The sequence below is a fragment of the Numida meleagris genome, chromosome 16 (assembly GCF_002078875.1).
Source record: "Numida meleagris isolate 19003 breed g44 Domestic line chromosome 16, NumMel1.0, whole genome shotgun sequence".
NCBI classification, from domain to species: Eukaryota; Metazoa; Chordata; class Aves; order Galliformes; family Numididae; genus Numida; species Numida meleagris.
Window position 1 is genome coordinate 2471818 of NC_034424.1, and position 19624 is coordinate 2491441.

Consider the following 19624-nt stretch of genomic DNA (forward strand, 5'->3'; position numbering starts at 1 on the left):
ATGCAAGGGAAAAAGATGAAATAAGGCTATCTCTCCTTAAGCTGACATGCTAAGAATCCTTGAGAAAACCCTGTGAAACATCATTAAAAACTGGCTTCTCATTTTTCCTCATTTTGTTTGACCACCTCTATTGATACTATCCCAGATTCCCACTAGTGGGTTAATTTTATTGTGAGATCTTTGACACCTGCACAGGAGGTTGCCATGTATATATTGTCCCTAGGATGGCATGTAGATACTTTATCTCTGATAATTATTTTATGTTTAATGACTGACTCCACAAATGAATCTGTGGATGAGAAAGAATGGTCTACGCTCTTCATGCATATATAAACACACATGCATACACATGAATACACATTATGTTACTGTGTAATAGAGGAATATGGGGCTTTTGGTAGAAACATGCAACAGACAGGAAAACGTAAATGATATGAACACATGGAAAACACTCTGATGCCATAGATAGTATCTCTGATCAATGTTTAACAGACAGAATATTAGCTACAGAATGGAAAACACAACATTTGGATAACAGTCGAACTGTAGGACAACATGGATGGAGATCAAATAATTGACAGAGAAAGCAGGAGAATAGATGGGAAGAAAACAGAGATGTAGGAGCCCTAGGTGGGTGGATGACAGCCAGATAGGCTGATTCACGGTGGGGGGATGAATGAATAGCAGATACCAAAGAGTTGAAAGCTGAGAGGAATGGAACTTGATGAACTACAAACATATGCTCTTTCTCAGACTAGAATACTTTTTAGTATCATTCTCTTCTTAAAATCTTCAGGCTGAATATGGCCAAAATATGTCCACACTGCTGTTGCTGGCCTTTTGAGGAATTCCACTGTAATGCTTCACTGGAGTTTTACTTAGAAGAATGTTAACGTCCTGCCAGGACATTTCCCCGGTTACTTGGGATGGAGCAAAGAGTATTCTGTATTATTTCTCGCTTCCGTCTCTTGGATCTCACATTATTTTCCAAGTGAGGCTATCAACAAGTTTCACTGCAGAATCTCTAATCAGCTCAGCCTCACTGCAGGGTATCGCTGCAGTTCCCTGAGAGAGGAATGAAGAACCACGGTCCACTAAAGGATTGGTGTTCTTTTAAGAGCACTTTGGCCAAATGGCTTTCTCCTCTCTCAACCAGCTGTTTAAACACAGAGAAAAGCACTGAAATGTATCAGAGTCCAGAAATACTACAGAAACCACCGCTAAAAATATGATATTCCAGATACTCTCAGCAGAGGAATCAGCTGAATAAATGGACAACCTTTACTGGTAAATCCATTTTCCTAGGGGTCAGCACTGCAGTTTCCCATTGAACTGTCTCACCTAATCACTCTTCCTAATGTTCCTTTGAGTCTACATACAAAAGGAGCAGTGCAGCTAAGACTAGAATAAGCCAGGAGAGGAAGAGGGTATGATGCACAACACAGACAGCAGTCTTCAGTAAACAGCATAAATCTTCTTAAAAACATTCAGCAGAATGGAAAACTTGCTTCTCCAAGCCATACTCCTATGTGTAACTCATTTCCAGAGGCAAGACACTATCACATCCACTATTTGTCAGCAGTTGCTGCACAATCTGGGTCCTTCAGCAGAGGAATGTGAGGCTGGCACTTGGTTTTGCAAATGTTCACTCATTTATTTCCACAGCCTGATGTATTACCATCCCTTCTCCTTCAGGACCCACATTGTGCTATGCAGGCAGGGCTCCAGAACCAGAAGATGGAACAAAGCTGCAGTCTGAGTGCTCAGCTTTCTCAGAGCTGGGTTGTGTGCTCTTTCTGCAGATTAGTTGTCAATCACACGTAACATTCTCCAGACATGCTGCCAGAAAGGTCCCTTGAGCTAGTGAAATGGCTCACTTTGGTTTCTGGAGTGGTTCTAAACCAAGAACTGAGTGAGATGCTGGGAAGGACCTCTAACAAATTGGAGATGCTCTGGTTTGTGGCACCTTAGTTAATAACAGAAAGGAGGTACCTGTTGCAGCCACAGCTTCCAGAGGAGGGAAGCCTTATTCTCCAGCCAACCCATGTACCTTGATTTTATATGAAGTGTTCACCTGGAGGCCTTCAATCACAGCACCTAGGGATTCTCTGGGCAGGAAGGTTTCTGCAGGGGCTCAGCTGCCAATGGCATCTCCTTGTACCCCACCACAATACTAGTGTAGGCTCCAGTGTTTGCATACCATGAAACACTAAAGCCGTGGTCTGTAACCCTTGAGACCATGAGGTCTCTCAGTTCATCCTCCTGCATCCCTAAGGCCACCGGAGCAACACAGCTCCCAGGGGCAGACAGCTCCTCTGGGTCAGGAGTCAGTGCCTGCAGTAGGGTTAGACTATGTGGAGCTACAAGGGAGCAAACAAGCAGATGGCAGTGTGAAAATATTTTAGCATTCCTTGAATGCAGAATCACAGACACCAATATAACTTTGTAACTGGAGTCGCACTTCATCCATATGAGGAAAAAGAAGTGACACAAGGCTGCCATCCCATGGTATGGGACATTTCAGCACATGTGCTTTGATAGAAGCTTGTGAGCTCCGAAAGTTTCGACCACTTGTGTGTGGTAAATTGATATACACACGAAGATAACCAGGAGCATATGTGGGAGGAGAGAAGACACCAACAGAGCATCCGTTCTGGGGTAGAGAGAAGCCTTGCCCTCAGTGGCAGATGATTCACTAGCAAGCAAATTCAAACAAGCAGTGGGAAACAAAAGCCCTGACATTTCTGGGTATCTGTGTGCAGAAAGCCTGACTGAACCATCAAGAGGAAACTGAAAGGAAACTTTCTCAGGCGTCCCAGAGACCGCAGGGCCTCCCTTGTTCAGTGAGGAGAGCACATCACCCTCTAAATAACAAGACTGTCTCCACCAGGCGAGAAAAGCTAGTCCAGGCTTAGCTGTGATGCTGGCACTTTCCACATCAATCATTATTCTCTCTGCTTGGTGGCTCCAAGCTCTCTCCTCAGAAGTGCAGTGGAGCTGAGGTCACCTATAGCTCTGCGAGGGAGGGCAAAATAACAAGTTTGTTTTGCTTAGCCTGAGGACTTGAGGACCCCCCAAGTACCGAGAATAGAGCACTTCTGCCTCCCCATGCTCATGTGTTTGGATTTGTCCGTTCTAGGCAGGAGGGCCACAATGACAGGTTATGCCAGCTGCTGTTGTTGCTTCTAAGGAGCTCACTGCAGAGAACTCTTTGTTTACTGGCTGCTCCGAGTGAAGACTTAAAAGGAATACACCATCCAGATGATCTTCTTTAAAAATAATAACAATCCAAAGAAAAAAGAAGCCATCTTGTGGAACTTTGGAAACTGGTGCTGGAAAGACCAGGCTGTGAAATTCCACACCATGTTGTTTCTGCCTTTTCACCCTCTACACGCGCTTCTTTTGAGACTGCTCAGACTTCAGACAGATGGGGAAAAAGATCACTTTAGAAAAATCAAAGCCTGCCCAATCATGCCACATAAACCTTCAGCTTCCCTTTGTACATGTGTGCTTCAATGCTTCCTGATTTTTCCCTGCATTGGACATAAACCTGATCTTAAGCATCACATAAGTAATTCAGTACTTCTGGTTTACTGCAGTTTATACAATACCATGTAACTCTCTCCTGCACTGGATTACCTGACTCTATAAAGCAGTCATAGGTGCTGCTGGCATGAATATTGCCTGGGAATATGAAAGTGGGGGGTTTTTGTGTTGTTGGTTTTTTTTTAAGCCATTCAGCTCTTGACAGTTATTAGTTTGTAAAATCCACAGCTTCTGACACATGTTTGCCTCATAGGCGGTCTTCTGGGGGAAAAGGTTAAAAACCTTGACATCTGCTAAGGAGACTAATTCTAGCCCCACTGATTCTGATTCACTGCCTCTGCCGCCTTATAGCACCTGAGGCTGTGCCTCACAAGATACAGGCTGAAGGCACTTAAAGATTCAGGACTCACTTATGTTCTGTGCTGAGATATGACCCATACACAACAAACTTTGGGGCATAAAGTTTCACAGAGAAACCTCATTCAAGGAATGGTCCTCTGATTCTAGTTAAGTAGAGTGGTTCATACAAATTGGAGAGGGCAGAAATGGACTCCTTCTTTGTAGACAAATATCATAGTCATGTATCCAGTGGAAACAGTGACTGTGACCAGATTTGTGACAATAGCCTGTTTCTGCTTTTGGATGAGAAAACTGAGAAAGGGCAACATCAGAGTCCTGCTGACCCTGCTGAAGCATGACAGGCTGAGGCATGCTGTGAAGAGAACTCATTAGGCAGGAACAAGCAATATTAGAAACACTCTGGTTGCTCTTCCTCCTAGATTTTGGCTGTGGAATATAAAACAAGTTATAAGACAATGTACAAAAAAGCAGCCTCACTTCAAACAAAAGACGAGGTCTGCATTTCCTGCAGAAAAAACAGCTGTGTTCTTTGTGAGCCTTCTCAAAGGGTAAGCAAGACATCATTGAGAACATGGAGCTAAACACAACTGTTCCTCAATTAATCTGTCACGCTAGACAGAGCTAAGCCTGTTCTGCAGGCAGTGGATGTTTTTAAGCAGTTCCTCAGATGCAGCTCAGAAAATCAGGTGAAGGTGCACTCAGACCAGTCATTGACCAAGGACCTGGTGCAGGCACTCACTGAAAGCTGCTACTCACCAGTCGAACCCTTGATGGTTGTGGGTTTGCTTTTGTGTCTGCCTTTCTCTGCCACCAGACTGATGTTGTACTCTGTCCCTGCGTCTAATCCTCTCAGGATAAAAGAGGTGCTGTCCACAGGGATCTCCACTTCGTTCTTCTTTCCAGAGGGGCTAACGTAAGTGAGGCGGTAACGATCGAATTTGGCCACCGGTCTTCTCCAGCGAAGGGACAGGGTGGTTTCAGTGGGGTCACTGACTTCCAAGTCCTTGGGGTTATCAAGATCTACAGGTGAAAAAAGTAAAGTTTAGGTGTCTCCGAAGTGCCCTGGGACAGGTTTTGAGGCATCTGTAGAGCAGCAACTGGTTGTCTAGTGACAGATCAGAGTCTCATCTGCCACTCTGAGCTTTGGAAGCTGCATTACTTCATGTAGGTAGAGGAAAAGGAAGTTCTCTTTTATAGATAAAACACACTAAATCTAAACTTCCACCGCTTATGTTCACTTCAGTTAGCACTGCAGGAAGGAGAGAAAGAATTTAAGCCCCCAGAGCATTTACCCAGGGAAAGGGAGATGTTGTGAGAAAAGCCTGGATTTGAAGGACAGTGAGACAACTGAAGCCGTTGATGCTGTATTCTTTGTCAGGCTGACATTTCAGCCATAACCACCAATTTCTGCCAGAAACCTGCACAGTTAGAGAATTATTAGAGCTATCAATTATTACTATGGTGAAATTCCCAGGGTGTTAAGAGGCTCTGGTACAAAAGAAAGCCAGAGTCAAAGATCAGGATCTTTGGGATTTTTTCTTTCCCTTGATGGGAAATGTCCTATTTGTACCAAAATGAAATCAAGATTTTTCCAAAGTATCTCTTAGAGCATTACTTAGAATTACTCAGAATTACTTAAAGTGGCTCCAGCTGATTTACCGCTTCCTTCAGAGCAAAAAGGAGAATCAAGCTGCTCACCAGTGCCAGCGTTAATGGTAGCAGGAGCACTTTCCCTGTCCTGTTTCACTGCTGTCACTCCAATGCCGTATTCAGTTCCAGGTCTCAAACCTAAGAGATGAGGAATAGATGTATGAGTCCCTGCCCATGGGTGATACCTACTGGTAATCTGTTTAAATGAAGAAGTGTGAATGTGCGCTATGCTAGGTATATGCTAGGTATATGCAGACATCCACATTACATGGAAAAAGCACCATAATCTAACCTTGCAAGCCAGTATGGCAATTTGTATACATGTGGAAAAGCTGCAAGCTGGCATAAGTAAACACCATCCTTAGCACATTCAAAAGTCCCTTGAACTTACTGATGTCAAGCGATCTCCACTAAGATATGTGACCCAGAACTCAGGAAAGTGACCAGTGGGATTTGGAGACACGTATGAAAGCCAAATGGCTAGTTACCCACCTGCAGGTGTGTAAATATATATCACCTGCATTTTAATTTAACTGCTTCCACTCACAATGTGTAACCTCTACTTGTTACTCTTATATATAGTGATCAAAAGGACTTTTTGGTCCTGTGCTCCATGATGATGGCAGCAAGAGGATATTAGTAACAATTTCCTCATTCCCTTACCTGTGAGCGTAGCTCTGGTTGTTGCTTGGTTGCCCTTTGGCACTGTCAGCTCAGTGTGGTCTCCACCAGAAATGGGAGCAAACTTAATTCGGTAATTATCAATATTCGCATGGCTGTTCTTCCACTCCAAAGTAATGCTGTTGTCTGTCTGTGACACTCGCTTCAGGTTTCGTGGAGCATCCAAGTCTGTAGTAGAGACATAAATAAATAAAACCAGACGTAAGTAAAAGGAAAAATTCTCTTATGACAACAGTCTTTTATGACAGTCCTTTTTAGGAGATGAACATGACCCATGAAGCTGACATTGTTCCCTCTTGTATGATATCACTTAACTATATTACGCAGATCTCTTTTAGCATGGCGAGTTATCATAGGTTTGGGAAAAAAAGCAGTGGAAGTGATTCAAATTTTGTCTCCTGAAACAAACAAACAAAAACGCATTTTCAAGTTCAGTATTTACTCTTATTACAAAAAATAAAATATTACTGTGGGAAAACTTATTTGGATGAAAATAATATTTTCCTTTTTCAAATAAAAAGGAAAAAGGAGCTGGAACCTTTAAGTCTAAAAATGAAAGGCGAACACTATGTAGAAAATCAATAGTCTTTCACTATCTACACCTATAGTAGGCTCAAATCCTGCCCTGAATGAATTGCTACATTTTAGGATGAAATGGAAGGTAATTCTCCATGCACTTGGGTCTCTTCGCGCATCCAAACCTGAGCAGTAAGTGAAAGGACACATACCTTCATCAAGCATTCCCAAGATGACAAAGAACCAAAGTAATATTAAAAAAACATGACAAAAAACTTCTGCAGATCTGAAAAAAGGAAAAGGGCAGTGTTCTCTGCTAATCAGTTATGGATTTAGACAAGCAGAATTAAGGTCATAGATGGAAGGAGAACCATGGAAGATATTTAGCTCAGCAAACAGACAAGGATCCAGAGCAGTTTGATTTGAGGAGTAAAGATTTAGGGTATGATGAGAAAAAGCTTCTAAGTGACTTAATAATATAATTCCCATTTTCAGAAAACATTCAGAGACTTGAAGGGCCTGAATGTTACATACCAGTAGGTGTGTAAGGCACAGAAGAACGTTCTCCACTTTCATGTATCTCTGCAATACCACTGGTTCTGTGTTGATGCAGTGATTATCAACTCAAGCAACATGATGCAAATAGCCCAGGAAGATTGATGGCGATTACATTAAACTCCCAGAAATTTGGATTGTCACCCAGCCTTCTTACCTGTGACAAAGACTTCTTTTGCGGGGTCACTTTCCATGTCCCCTCGCCGAGAGATGAGTGTCACTTCATATTCTGTGTGTGGCCTCAGGTTTCCAATAGAATATTGGTTTTCATCCTCAGAGAGGTCAATGGTAGTCCTGTCCCCAGGAACATCCTTGGGGCCATACGTGAGCTCTATGCCTTCAATTTCAGCCAAGGGTTTGGACCATGTGATCAGAGCTGTGGTGTCTGTGACATCTTTTGCCTCGATCTGGCTAGGGGCATCGAGTTCTGTTTTAATGAGAGGAAAATGTTATTAAAAAAAATTAAATCTTAACAGAAAATTCATAACACTTGGGCTTTTAATTGCTTCAGAACAAAATTAAAATGAGCGGCTTCTACAAACTGAAGCTTGTCATCATTTACTTTCTTCCTTACTTGCCAAACGGGGCCAATTCATCAGAAACAAATTCATTAAATTCATTAACATATGAGGTTGTCAAAACAAGAACAATCAGAAACTCTAAGAGTTCTACACAATGGGAACTCTTTCCTAAGCAATCTCTTCATGCCAATATCAGCAGGATGAAAGAAGTTCTGTGGTTGCACCTTTTAGGAAAGAATAAAAGTGCATGCTGCTGGCTACCTTCTAGATAAAAATAAATTTCCTTTCCTCTTTAAACAGGTAATTTGGAAAGCAGTTATCTTTTTCTCATGTCTTCATCATTAAAAGCTGCAATGTTTTTTTTCTTCTTCTCTCTATTTCCCCAAGAATGCACTGTATTGAGTTAAATATTCTCTTTGTTTTAAACCTCCCCAGGCTACACCAACCAGCAGTTGTTTCACTGGTTGCACTATAGCTATACAGGTTGTGCTTACTTGTGGTTATCACTCGGGATAGACCCGGTCCTCTGGTATTGTTTTTCACTATATGAAGGGATACATTATACTGTTGCCCTGGTGCCAAGCCTGGCTGCATATATGATGTCTCTGGCCTTTTCAAGCTGCTGGTTATGTCTCCATTATCATCCTTCTTCTGTAACACATGGAACAATCAGTTATTATAAAACATTCTGGATCTTTCACTTGTATGAGAAGCAAGGCTCCAACTCCAGGAACGATGCTTCCTTACCATATTACGAAAGACCAGCTCCCAGCCATCAAAGGAAATGCTCAGAGGATCCCACTCCACCTGGACAGATGTTTCTCTAACAGATTTGAATTTCAGGCCTTCTGGAGCAGGCAGATCTGTGACCAAAAAAAAAAAAAAAAGAAGAAGAAGATAATTACACAAAGTAATAAATGAGGGTGCTGGTGGTGGAACTTCTTCCCACAGCTGTAAGTATCTGCCATGCAGGGATCTGCATCTGAGATCATAAAATTATAGAATCACAGCATGGCTTGGGTTGGAAGGGACGCCAAGGATCATCAGAGATGTTTAACCTCTCTTCACAGCTGGCTATTCTACCTTTGGAGAGACATTCCCCAGACCTACTCTAGATGTCAACACAGAATAAAACAACTTGTGCCCTACAAATGCCTATTTTTGCCCTCTTGAAAGAACCCAGTATGGACATTTGAAGGTAGGTGAAATGAATCCTGCCCCAGGTCTCTCAGAAGGAGAACACTGACAGAAGTCAAAGAGCATCTTCTGAGACTGGGATATTAAATTAGACTGTGATGTGCGCAGTACAAAAAGGAAAATGGACTACAAATCAACAGATAAAGAGACAGAAAGTAAGTTGTGGCAAAACAGACTGAAGATGCAAAACAAATGTAAGTTCCATTTTAGACAAAACTGTTTGATTCCAAATGATTTCATATTGCTCTTCTGTTATACTTGCTATATTTACATATATATTTAGGAGGAATTACCAGAGGTTTAAAAAGATACCTTATTAAGAAGGAACTGAGGATCTTAATTTACAAAGACCCCATGATAAACATCAGAAGACACTACAGAAAGCAGAAGGGCTAATGAATTTTGCCTTTAATACTGACATTGCTATTGAAACAGAATAGAAAAGGAAAGTGGTGAAGGCTGTCTTTGCTGAGAACAGAAGATGAACTGAAAATAGAAAATACAAAAGAAAGAAAACCCCAACAAACATAATCCAGAACAGACAAATGAGTGAATAGAGGGAATATTAAACTCACATGTTGCTACTCTGGCACTGACTGGAATACTCTTCTTGTTTTTAAGGATTGCAAAGACACGGATGAAGTATTCCACACCCGGCTCTAGCTCATGAATAGTGGCAGATGTCTGGTTTCCTGGTACAGTGAACTGCAGATCTAAGCCACCACTGCTGGTAGGGACATAGGTGACAAGGTACTCATTGACCAGATTCTCGTGCTTCCATTCCAGATTTACAGTTTTATCTGTTACATTTGTTACAGTCAGCTCAGTTGGAGGAGACACTAGAGAGGGAAAAAGCAAAACAAACGTAAGTTTTCAAGGCTTAGAAAAAAACGATCTACCCAGTTTCACATTTTCCCAGGAGCAGTTTATGAGAATCACCTAACAAACAGGGAATGGGGAAGCCATGCCACACAAATTAGCCACTTGTAGAAAGGAATGTTCAGCTGATGAAGACTACAGATGTTTCCAGAACGAATGGGCCAATTTCTGCTTTCATGCTTGCACATAACCTATGGCTGACTGTGTTCCAGCCCCTCCTTTCATGGCTATGACACAAGACTACTATAGCTGGGTCTTTAGCGAATTAGACGTTTAACTCAACTGCCAGCAGCACATGATTTTATAGTTGGAAGTCCCGGAGTTTGGATATACAGAATTGCACTGATTTTCCACAGTAAAATAAAACACGATTATTTTTGTAAATACTTTCAATAGATTGCTCCGTGTTTGCACGTGCAAGAGCCCAAAATGTGGCTTGGGAGCCTTCCAGGAGGAGGAGATGAAAAAGGGGAATTTCTTTCCAAGGGTATTCATTGTCCTTTACAATGTTCCCAGCCCCAAAGTACTCTTTGATTACTCTACAAAGATCTTAGTTCCAAAATTCCTCCCCTGGGATCTCCTAAAGAAAACTGCCTCCTTTATAGTGTAATGCCTGTCATTATCTCGGTGCCAACATTTTCTATCCATTTCCATACAGTCAGTGGTACTGGGAAACTAAATACATGGCTGTATAGCTAAGTTTCCACTCCAGCTGATTCCATCATTTTAATCTAAGCTTTGTAAAATCTAACTGTATGGTGTTCCATATATATATACACATATAATACGTATATTGTATATGTATTTATATATAAAAATGTTTTAAGTTAGAAAAATCCATTTGGTCTGTTGAAAGATAACAAGGGCCCCTGCAATAATCCTGAAAGCTTGCACGGAAATGTTTGTGACATCTGGCAATTCTATCATGATGGCTGTCTCATCCTCAGATAGGACAATCATATTTTCTGCACGTGCCTTGCCTCCCCTGCCTCCACAAGGGCTCCAGCTCAATGATCTACCTCCAAAGCAAAATCACAGAGCACTTTGTGGTATGTCAGTTTACAGTCTCAGAGCTACACCTTTTGGTTTTGGCTCCCACAACAGCATTAGCATTGCAAATGTAAATCCCTTCTTACTGGTCCAGTATGGGACTAGGAACTAGAATCCATCTGTGAGAAACATTTCATACCTAAACTCTTTATTTGCTGAATTTATTATCCACATTAACTCATTCCTGACAGCCTTTTTTTTTTTTTAAAGTAAAATTTCTGTCCATAATCTTTTGACTAATCCAGGCGAGTACCTAAGTAAGAGGTTTCTGGATTCACCTCCCTCTTCTCCTTAGCTTTTAGTTGCAACTGTTTAGCATCAAGAGGTACCACAAGAAACCAAACAGTATCGTGACAAATCCCTGTGCAGTGCTAGCTCCAGCTCCAGTGGCATTGTAATGGGAAGAAACTTGGAGACAATAAATCAACTGTGTCACCACTGTCGGCTTTTTGGCTTGCTGACCACCGAAAGTCACCTGCAACCACTACAGTACATAGCTCTGGAAAGTAAGGGAAGGGAAGTGCTTGCTCTGAGTGCTCTAACTCCACTGATTCAGCTGTTTGGACTACGGAAAAGAAGAGCAGAAACATATAGCCCTGCTATATGAAAAACACCATGGAGCCTCTAAGGCTGATGGGTGGACACAGGGGATGACACAGGGGAAGGAGTTTGAAAGGGCCGTGGCCACCTACCATCAGAACAGTCGATCCCCATGTAACCTTCCTCACAGACACACCGTCCCTCGACACAGCGGCCCACGTTGTTGCAGTCGTTGGGGCAGGACCGTTCCCGGCAGTCTTCCCCGGTGAAGCCCTCGTGGCACACACAGCGCCCATCGACGCAGCGCCCATGCTGGTGGCAGTCATTGGGGCAGGACAGCTCCCCACAGTCCTCCCCGGTGAAGCCATTGTCACACACACAGCGTCCCTCCACGCAGCGTCCGCGCTGGTGGCAGTCGTTGGGGCACCGCAGCTCCCCGCAGTCCTCCCCTGTGTACCCCTCATCACACACGCACTGCCCATTGACGCAGCGCCCATGGCTCCTGCAGTCGTTGGGGCACCGCAGCTCCCCGCAGTCCTCCCCGATGAATCCCTCGTGGCACTCACACTGCCCGTTCACGCAGCGCCCGCGGTTGTGGCAGTCGTTGGGACACCGCAGCTCCCCGCAGTCCTCCCCAATGAATCCATCATCGCACACGCACTGCCCGTCGACGCAGCGCCCGCGGTTGTGGCAGTCGTTGGGGCACCGCAGCTCCCCGCAGTCCTCCCCCAGGTACCCCTCGTGGCACACGCAGCGCCCATCCACGCAGCGCCCGCGGTTGTTGCAGTCCTTCGGGCACCTCTTCTGGCTGCAGTCATCCCCCACGAAGCCCTCGTGACACACGCACAGCCCGTTCTCGCAGCGCCCGTTGCCGTTGCAGTTGTTGGGGCAGGTCAGCTCGCCGCAGTCCTCCCCGGTGTAGCCCTCCTCACAGAAGCAGGTCCCGTTGACGCAGCGCCCGCGGTCGAAGCAGTCGTTGGGGCAGATCAGCTCGCCGCAGTCCTCTCCCGTGTAGCCCTCATCGCAGACGCACTCGTTGTCCACGCAGCGCCCACGGTTGTGGCAGTTGTTGGGGCACAGGGGCTCACTGCAGTCCTCTCCGGTGAAGCCCTCGTGGCACACGCAACGTCCACCCACACAGCGCCCGTGCACACTGCACCCACGGGGGCAGAGCTCCTCGCCACAGTCCGGGCCCATGTAGCCCTCGAAGCAGACGCACACCCCGTCCACGCACTTGCCTTGGTCGTTGCAGTCGGACGGGCAGGCGGCCTGGCTGCAGTCCTCGCCGGTGAAGCCTTCCTCACAGATGCATTTGCCCCGCACGCAGAGGCCGCGGTTGAAGCAGTTGTGTGGGCAGGCCGGTTCGGAGCAGTTGGGGCCCTTCCAGCCGGGCTCGCACACGCAGCCACAGATCTCGGTGCTGTAGTTGCCATGTCCACTGCAATAGGGGGCTGTGTCCAGGCGACCTGCACCAACGAGTCAGGAAACCCTTAGCTCCCGGGGGTGCCAGGGGACCTGAAAGGGGCCTGGTTTTCCCAGCTCCTTACAGGACACGATTTACAGAATCACCAGCATTTTTGAATGAAACATTTCCTTTCTCTCATGAAACATAGCAGGAATGCTTTAATTCATACTACTGCCAGGGTTTGAAGGAGCACCACTGCCAGCTTCTTGGTAAAATGAGCGAGTTGGATTCCTCTGCTCTTCTCAAAATCCCTCTTCCACTGACTGAGAAGCTTTCCTGACTGCTTCATTAGGGCACGCACCATGAAGCATTATTCATCAGTTCACCCCAGAACACGAAAAGCCAGGCAGCACGCTGTATCGCCAACAGTGAGACCAGCTCTGTGCTCAGAGAGGACCTACCTACTGACCAGACCTGCATTTTCTCTATCTTATGACCAACCTCTTACTCCAGTTTAAAAAGCAGCAGGAGGGATACTTTCTTTTTTCCTCTCAAATCATTTGTTCTCACTAGTACTAATCTATTGCCTACATCCCGCTGTATTTTTATGGGTCTCTATTAAAGAAAACTTGGATGTTAAAGCAGTTACATTGGCAGCCTGCTCAAAGGGACAACACGTGGAGCCAAAAGCTTGGGCTGTGTGAGTTTTAATCTCAACTCCGACACTGTCACCTTGTCCAAGTGCCATACTTGCTCAATGCCACAGCTACAAGGCCCAGACAAACATCTGACCCACAGATCCATAAAACTAGAACTGTGAATGAACCAAGCTGGCAAACGCATTGATTACGTTTCAAATTTAACAGTTTGACTTTTGTTCTTTCTTGAAACAGATTCGAATATCTACTCTAAACAAGATCTGCTGCCAGCATGAGAATTTCCCCGCGTGGCTCCCCAGCCTGCCTTACCTTCTGCTGTCTGGGAATTAGGACAGCATCCAGCCCCGCTGGCACACTGCTCCCGGAGGGAGGACACCAGCCCCTCCAGCTCCTCCAGTCTGCTCAGCAGATCCTTGATGTCTGGGGCAGCTGCACAGCCACAAGCCCGGCGGGGAATGTTGATGCGGTGCGTGAAGACGATCTGGTTCCCCTCGTTCACCGTATGCTCCTCGTAATTCTTGACAGGCTCAATTTCTGCCTTCAGGTCTGCATCCCCACTTGCTGTGTCCAGGTCCACAGAACAAAGGGAGCCAACAGGCAACTTGATGTTGTAGACGTGGTTAAAAACCACGGGCTGATTATCCTCTGGTAAGGTCACATTGAGCCCAGTCTCCCGCTTCTGCCGGATAATTCTCTTGATGAGCCCACCGCTGGCATGCTGGTACAGCAAACCTAAGATGGCACAGGCTAAAACCTGGGAAGGGAGTCCCATTGTGATGTTCAGTTCCTTTTCAAAGCTGATGGAGTCTTATATTTGTTTGTCCTTTGTAGTCTGGAGGAGAAATTTGAGAGCCAGTTCAAACTATGCTGAGTTTCCTTTCCTTTCTTGGCACGCTTGTTCCCTGAAACAAGAAGGAACAGTGTAAGGGATGAACTGCAGCTTCCCCACCCAACAGCAGGCCTGGGACACTCACTCACATCCTTAAGTAAGCTGAAAGTCTATCTAAAAGGCCTATCGGCATTAATAAATCCATTGTAGCCCTTTTCCACTCTTTTCCATCTGCTTTATTTCAGTTTCGAGGGAATCTGATCCGTGGGGCTTGTAGCCCAATAATAGGTTTTACTGTATTGATAACTCGTCTACAGCATGAAGAGGAACAGAGCTCTCTGAACAACACTGCAGATGAGGGTCCTGGAGTCAGTGCCTGTATCATAACTAGTGACATTTCAGGACAAAAGTAATGAGACACAGAAGATTATCCCAGATAAGGAGTCCAAGAAGGAAAACAGGCAGTAAGAAATAACAATAAAAACATAGAAAATGTATTGAACTATAGTGTACTATAGCAAACTTCAAAGGACAGGAGAGCAGGCAGGTGGGCAGGAGGGAAAATAGTACCAGGATAAAAGAAAACACGCACATACACCAAACTGGGGATGGAGGAAAGGGAGAAGGAAGAAAAGGAAATGAAATCCTTTGATCATCAAAGTTCTTCAAGAGAAAGAGTAAGCTTTTTACCAATAGAGGTGTAAAAAAAAAGTCTTCTTAGCAACAAATAAGCCTTTTCATTAGGCAGCATTTCTCAGTGTCTTATCTTTCATCAGCTATAACACAATACCTTGCTTGCGGTTGCACGCACCTGGCTGGGCTGTACTAACTCTTCCCAAAACTCACTCTATTCAGGTAGCCTCAACATTTCCTCTTCCTTCTCACTCTGAACCCTTTGTTTTTAAATGCCACAAGCCATGGGAGATGAAAGACTTCTGCTGACTTCATGAAGAATCAGCCCGTTACCATGCACAGCGAGAACCTACGGCAGCTAATGGACAGACTAAACAAAGCACACCTATTAAACGACATCTTAACGTTTGTTTTTCTTTCTACTCAGTTAAATAGTTAGGTTGGTGACTGGGCTTTCCCAATTGTAAATTCCTTTCTTCGTGCCAGTAATGGGAGAAACAGCAGTTTATTCTCTAAACACCGCAATTTTGATGATAACTCATTTGTCAAATGGGAGACTAGCTTCTTCCACTGCTCTGTTTCCCATAAAATGCATGGGATCACTTTCCCATACCATTCCAGCTGTTTTGTGAAAAATAACAGTCATACATTACACACTTCAGTGAAGTAATTTTTGTGTAGACAATGTTGAGCTCACAAAGAGTGAACTTTGCCCCCTTTTATCAGGGAATAAATCAGAAGTAAATACACAGCAGTGGAGGCTTTTTTCTTGTTGTGGAAAAGCATTCAGCTTTAAGCCATTTCTAACACTTATCCTATTTGTTCAGATATATCTACAGCCTCTGTCTGCACCAGAGGAGATCACAAGATAGCTAATAAAGAGTAAGAGACAGGGTCCAGGTCTCATTTGTGACTCAATCCCTAATTAGGACTGCAGCTTATGAAACACGCTCAGGACAATATTTGAAGTGGTGTTTAACCTTTAAGCACGCCCACTTGGAGTCTGCAGACTGCTTTCCAGGCAGTGAGATTCCACGTGCTACAACATTTTGCCCCAAGACAAGTTTATATATCTGAAATGGGTGCCTGGGCCTCAAGCAGTTATTTAAGGTACAGGTTGCTTAAAAGATGCATCACCTAGCAGAACAAACTAGAGCGTACCTAATTCTCACTGAACTTCTGTGAAAGGTGATCATCAGTTTCCTTACGGCTTTTTTAATTCCCAGCCTAGAGGAATATGGGTCTTGTTCAAACCTAGAAAGCTGATGGTAGTTTTTTTGCTGAGCTTACAGATCATTTTATGATGATACAAACTATGATTTCTGAATATGCCTGGAAAATAAAAACACTTACTTTCACTGTGGATGAAAGCCCCATTAATACTATCACTTTTACTGGCTATTCTTTGCATTAGAGTGAGCCAAATATCTCAGCCTACTGATGATACTGGGAGATGTAATATATCTTGGCTGACACTCTTTTGAAGTCTATGAAGGGTTGTCTGGAAGAAGCATTCCACAGTTTCTGATCTGTGACCTTTGTATTTTGAAACTGAGTGCCATGTCTGAGCTAATTTGGATCAGGTGTTTCTCATACCATCTGCCAAGGACCCAGCACAATAAACTAAGCTCCACTGCTACTTCTGAGACCCAAAGAACAAGACACCTTCACGCAATTATTTATGTGTTAGCAGTATTTTTGGCTAGAAGAACAAAGATGACATCCTTCCATTTAATATCCTTCAAACATGTCTACACAACAGCTCAGGCCATGATGGACCACCCAGGAAGCCACAGCCATTGCCAGGCTCAGTAGTTTCTCTGATTTTCCCCCATCTTCTTCCTTTCAAAATGGTTTACAAGGACTGTATTTAAAAGTTGCAGACATACAACCTCTTGGAGACATCCTTTTCTCTGCAAACATCAGCTGCTGGATTATTTACAGGCACCTAAAAGTCTTGGAGCAAGAGTGTGCAAAAGAAGATGACTTCTCAACATGAGCTAGGCCTTGTCTCAATGTATAAAAAAAGGAGCTGAGTGATGCTTGTGGTATATCTCTCAGATATGCTGAGTAATTTATCTACCCAAGAATGTGTCCTTTTTTACAAGCAATTTGTCAAATAAGACATATTACTCTTCCCCTATGAACTGTGCCCCTTCGTGTCTTCCTACCATCTTGACTACATCACAATTGCTTCAAAAATCTCAGCAACGATTTCGTGGCTGATCTGCAAAACCTTCTGCTTGTCATGAAGAACAACATATCCTAAAATCTCGTGTTGTCTCACCTGCTTTTGACAGTGGTTCAGCCACCAGAACAGTAGCAATGAATGAAGTTTGGAATCTCTGCAAGGAGAGCTGGATTTTAGCGATGACATTTGATACCATTTGGTCTAGATGTTTTCATGGTCTATGCTACTGTCTCTGCATCATCTAGTTATGTCTAACCTTGAGGAATTATAGCCAAGAGCATTATAATACAGACCAGAGGATATGACCTGGGCTCTAGTTCTTAATGCAACAAGAGCAGTGCTGTTTCCAGGCCAGCATGAGACAGAAGCACTGTGCAGACCCAGCATCTTGCCCTGGTAGAGGCCGTAGAAATGCCCATCAATTCAAGTCAGAAGAGAATTAAGACAATGGATATTTTTTCACCCCAGTCACATGGCAAAACTTTCCATCTCCTCCCTATCCTTTTGTCTTGGATGTTCATATTAACTTCAGAATTTCTTTGACTTATGAAAGAAATATAGAGGCTAAAAATTAAGAAGCTAATCGTGGCATCTATGCAGTGCCAGCTGACCCAGAAAGTGTCAGGGAAAAAACTCCTGAAGAAATATTAAATGTAAATACTAGATGTCACTTAAAGAGGAAAAAAAAAAAGAAAGAATAAGACTACTCCTAGAAAAACACTCCTTAACATCATGATCACTAGCAAGTAATACTGTGAATAACACGTGATGGAAATAAGATGGACAATACAAAGAAAAGGAACAATTTTCATTTCTACTACAACCCCTTTCCTCTGAGAATCTGAAAGTACAACATAATTTAGCTGCCAAAGACAAGAAAATATTAAGGTTATTTTTTGATTTAGATATTTCCTCTCCCCCTACTGACATCATAACTTTCCCAGGACCTTTCAATTTAATTAGAAATTTGTTTCTTAATAGAAAAATGTCAATCAATCTTGAAAAAAGCCCAGGGAATCTTGACTCCCAGGGAACACTCAGCAAAGGTAGTATATGAATATTTTCCTTCCCCAGAGACATATTTGCTGGAAACCAGCAGGAGTGAGAAGCTAAATTAATTTTTGCATGGTTTATAGATCTAGTGTACCACTTTGGTCCGTCTTGCAAATTCAGGAATGGTAAAGCTGTGAGATTGTTTGTGGGCACATGGAGTGATAAAGATGCAAATGAGAACCTGGTGTGATTTTAATCAAAACAGATTGCAGCAATGAAGGAAGAGGTGGTAAAAATTATCTCAGCTGTCCTTCAGAAAGGAGGCAGAAGGCTGATTAGCCTTGCTCAGGCACCCTCTACATGTCACGACTGGGAAATGAGACATAAGGAAGGCAGAAGAAAGGAAAAAGAGAGAAAAAAGAAAACAGTTCCTCTCCCAGCTGATACTTCTAACATCACAGCAGGAGGGGATAACATAATGTCAACATATATTGGATTCAAGCACACCTCGCTAACATCTGGATAGAAGTAGCAACATGATGGATTCTGAGAGATGGGAAGACTTCAGCTGGGGAAGAGCCATATCCCTCTGTAGAAAACACAGAAGGGTGCATTCTAGGGTTTGTTAATTGCTAACCTCAAAACAGCTTTCTTTGATTTGTTAATGGAAGAAACTTCATGTCTCAGGAATTTCCATCAAGGTGGGATCCTGCCATCTGTTCCCTGAGAACTGAGTATCCAGCAGTGCCCCTGTGTGGGCACTGGCATCATGATAACACGGTGCTCTTCTCTTTACCTACTGCCATGCAGACAGAAGAGTCACACCGGGAATTTGATCAGACCTGGGATACTCCTTGTGTGCTGACACACGGAATCTGTGCATTTTCTACAAGGAAGAAAAGCAGTGCTATTACAGAGGATTAATGAATGGAAGCTGACCGCCAGAGTGCATTTTTATAAGGAAGGGTTTCAGAAGGTGCAACCTTTTGAAGAAAATGTGCTAATAATACAGCTTTGCCAAGAGCATGTGACCCTCGAGGCTCCAGGCGTCTCCTCAAACAGATGGATTAAGTCTGAAGTAAACTGAAGTGTTCTTAAAGAAAGAGACAGTTGGGGACTGCAAGTTTTGACACAGCAGGCCAAAACACAAACAGCTCTGACTTTTCCTTTCACTGCTGTTTCCATGCATTCATAGCTATAGAAAATCATTTTCTTTCCATTCCCAATTGCACGAGGGCAAAGGAATCAGCAGGGATACTCAGTTTAGGTCAAGCTACTTTATATCACAGCTAAGAGCTGAAATTCGTAACAGTTCTAAGCTAGCAGCAATGAATCTTTCCAGCACAAACAGCCAAAGCCAAATAATTAGTTCCTTTTTTTTTCCATTATGTTTTTTTTTTCTTTTTTCTTTTTCTTTTT

General features: G+C 43.7%; 1 protein-coding gene across 8 annotated transcripts in view; it reads right to left on the bottom strand.

Annotated features, from left to right (window-relative positions):
• TNC (tenascin C) overlaps nt 1-19624 on the bottom strand; it is a 161288-nt gene that overhangs the window by 28648 nt on the left and 113016 nt on the right. For all 8 annotated transcript variants that reach the window (XM_021413966.1, XM_021413961.1, XM_021413963.1 and 5 more), the window contains 9 exons: nt 13869-14461; nt 11648-12961; nt 9602-9865; nt 8577-8692; nt 8324-8480; nt 7466-7735; nt 6220-6405; nt 5605-5694; nt 4663-4926 (listed from right to left, as the gene is read on the bottom strand). In XM_021413966.1, the coding sequence (XP_021269641.1) occupies nt 4663-4926; nt 5605-5694; nt 6220-6405; nt 7466-7735; nt 8324-8480; nt 8577-8692; nt 9602-9865; nt 11648-12961; nt 13869-14331 (3124 nt within the window). In that variant the 5' untranslated portion in view covers nt 14332-14461. The remainder of the gene's footprint in view (nt 1-4662; nt 4927-5604; nt 5695-6219; nt 6406-7465; nt 7736-8323; nt 8481-8576; nt 8693-9601; nt 9866-11647; nt 12962-13868; nt 14462-19624) is intronic.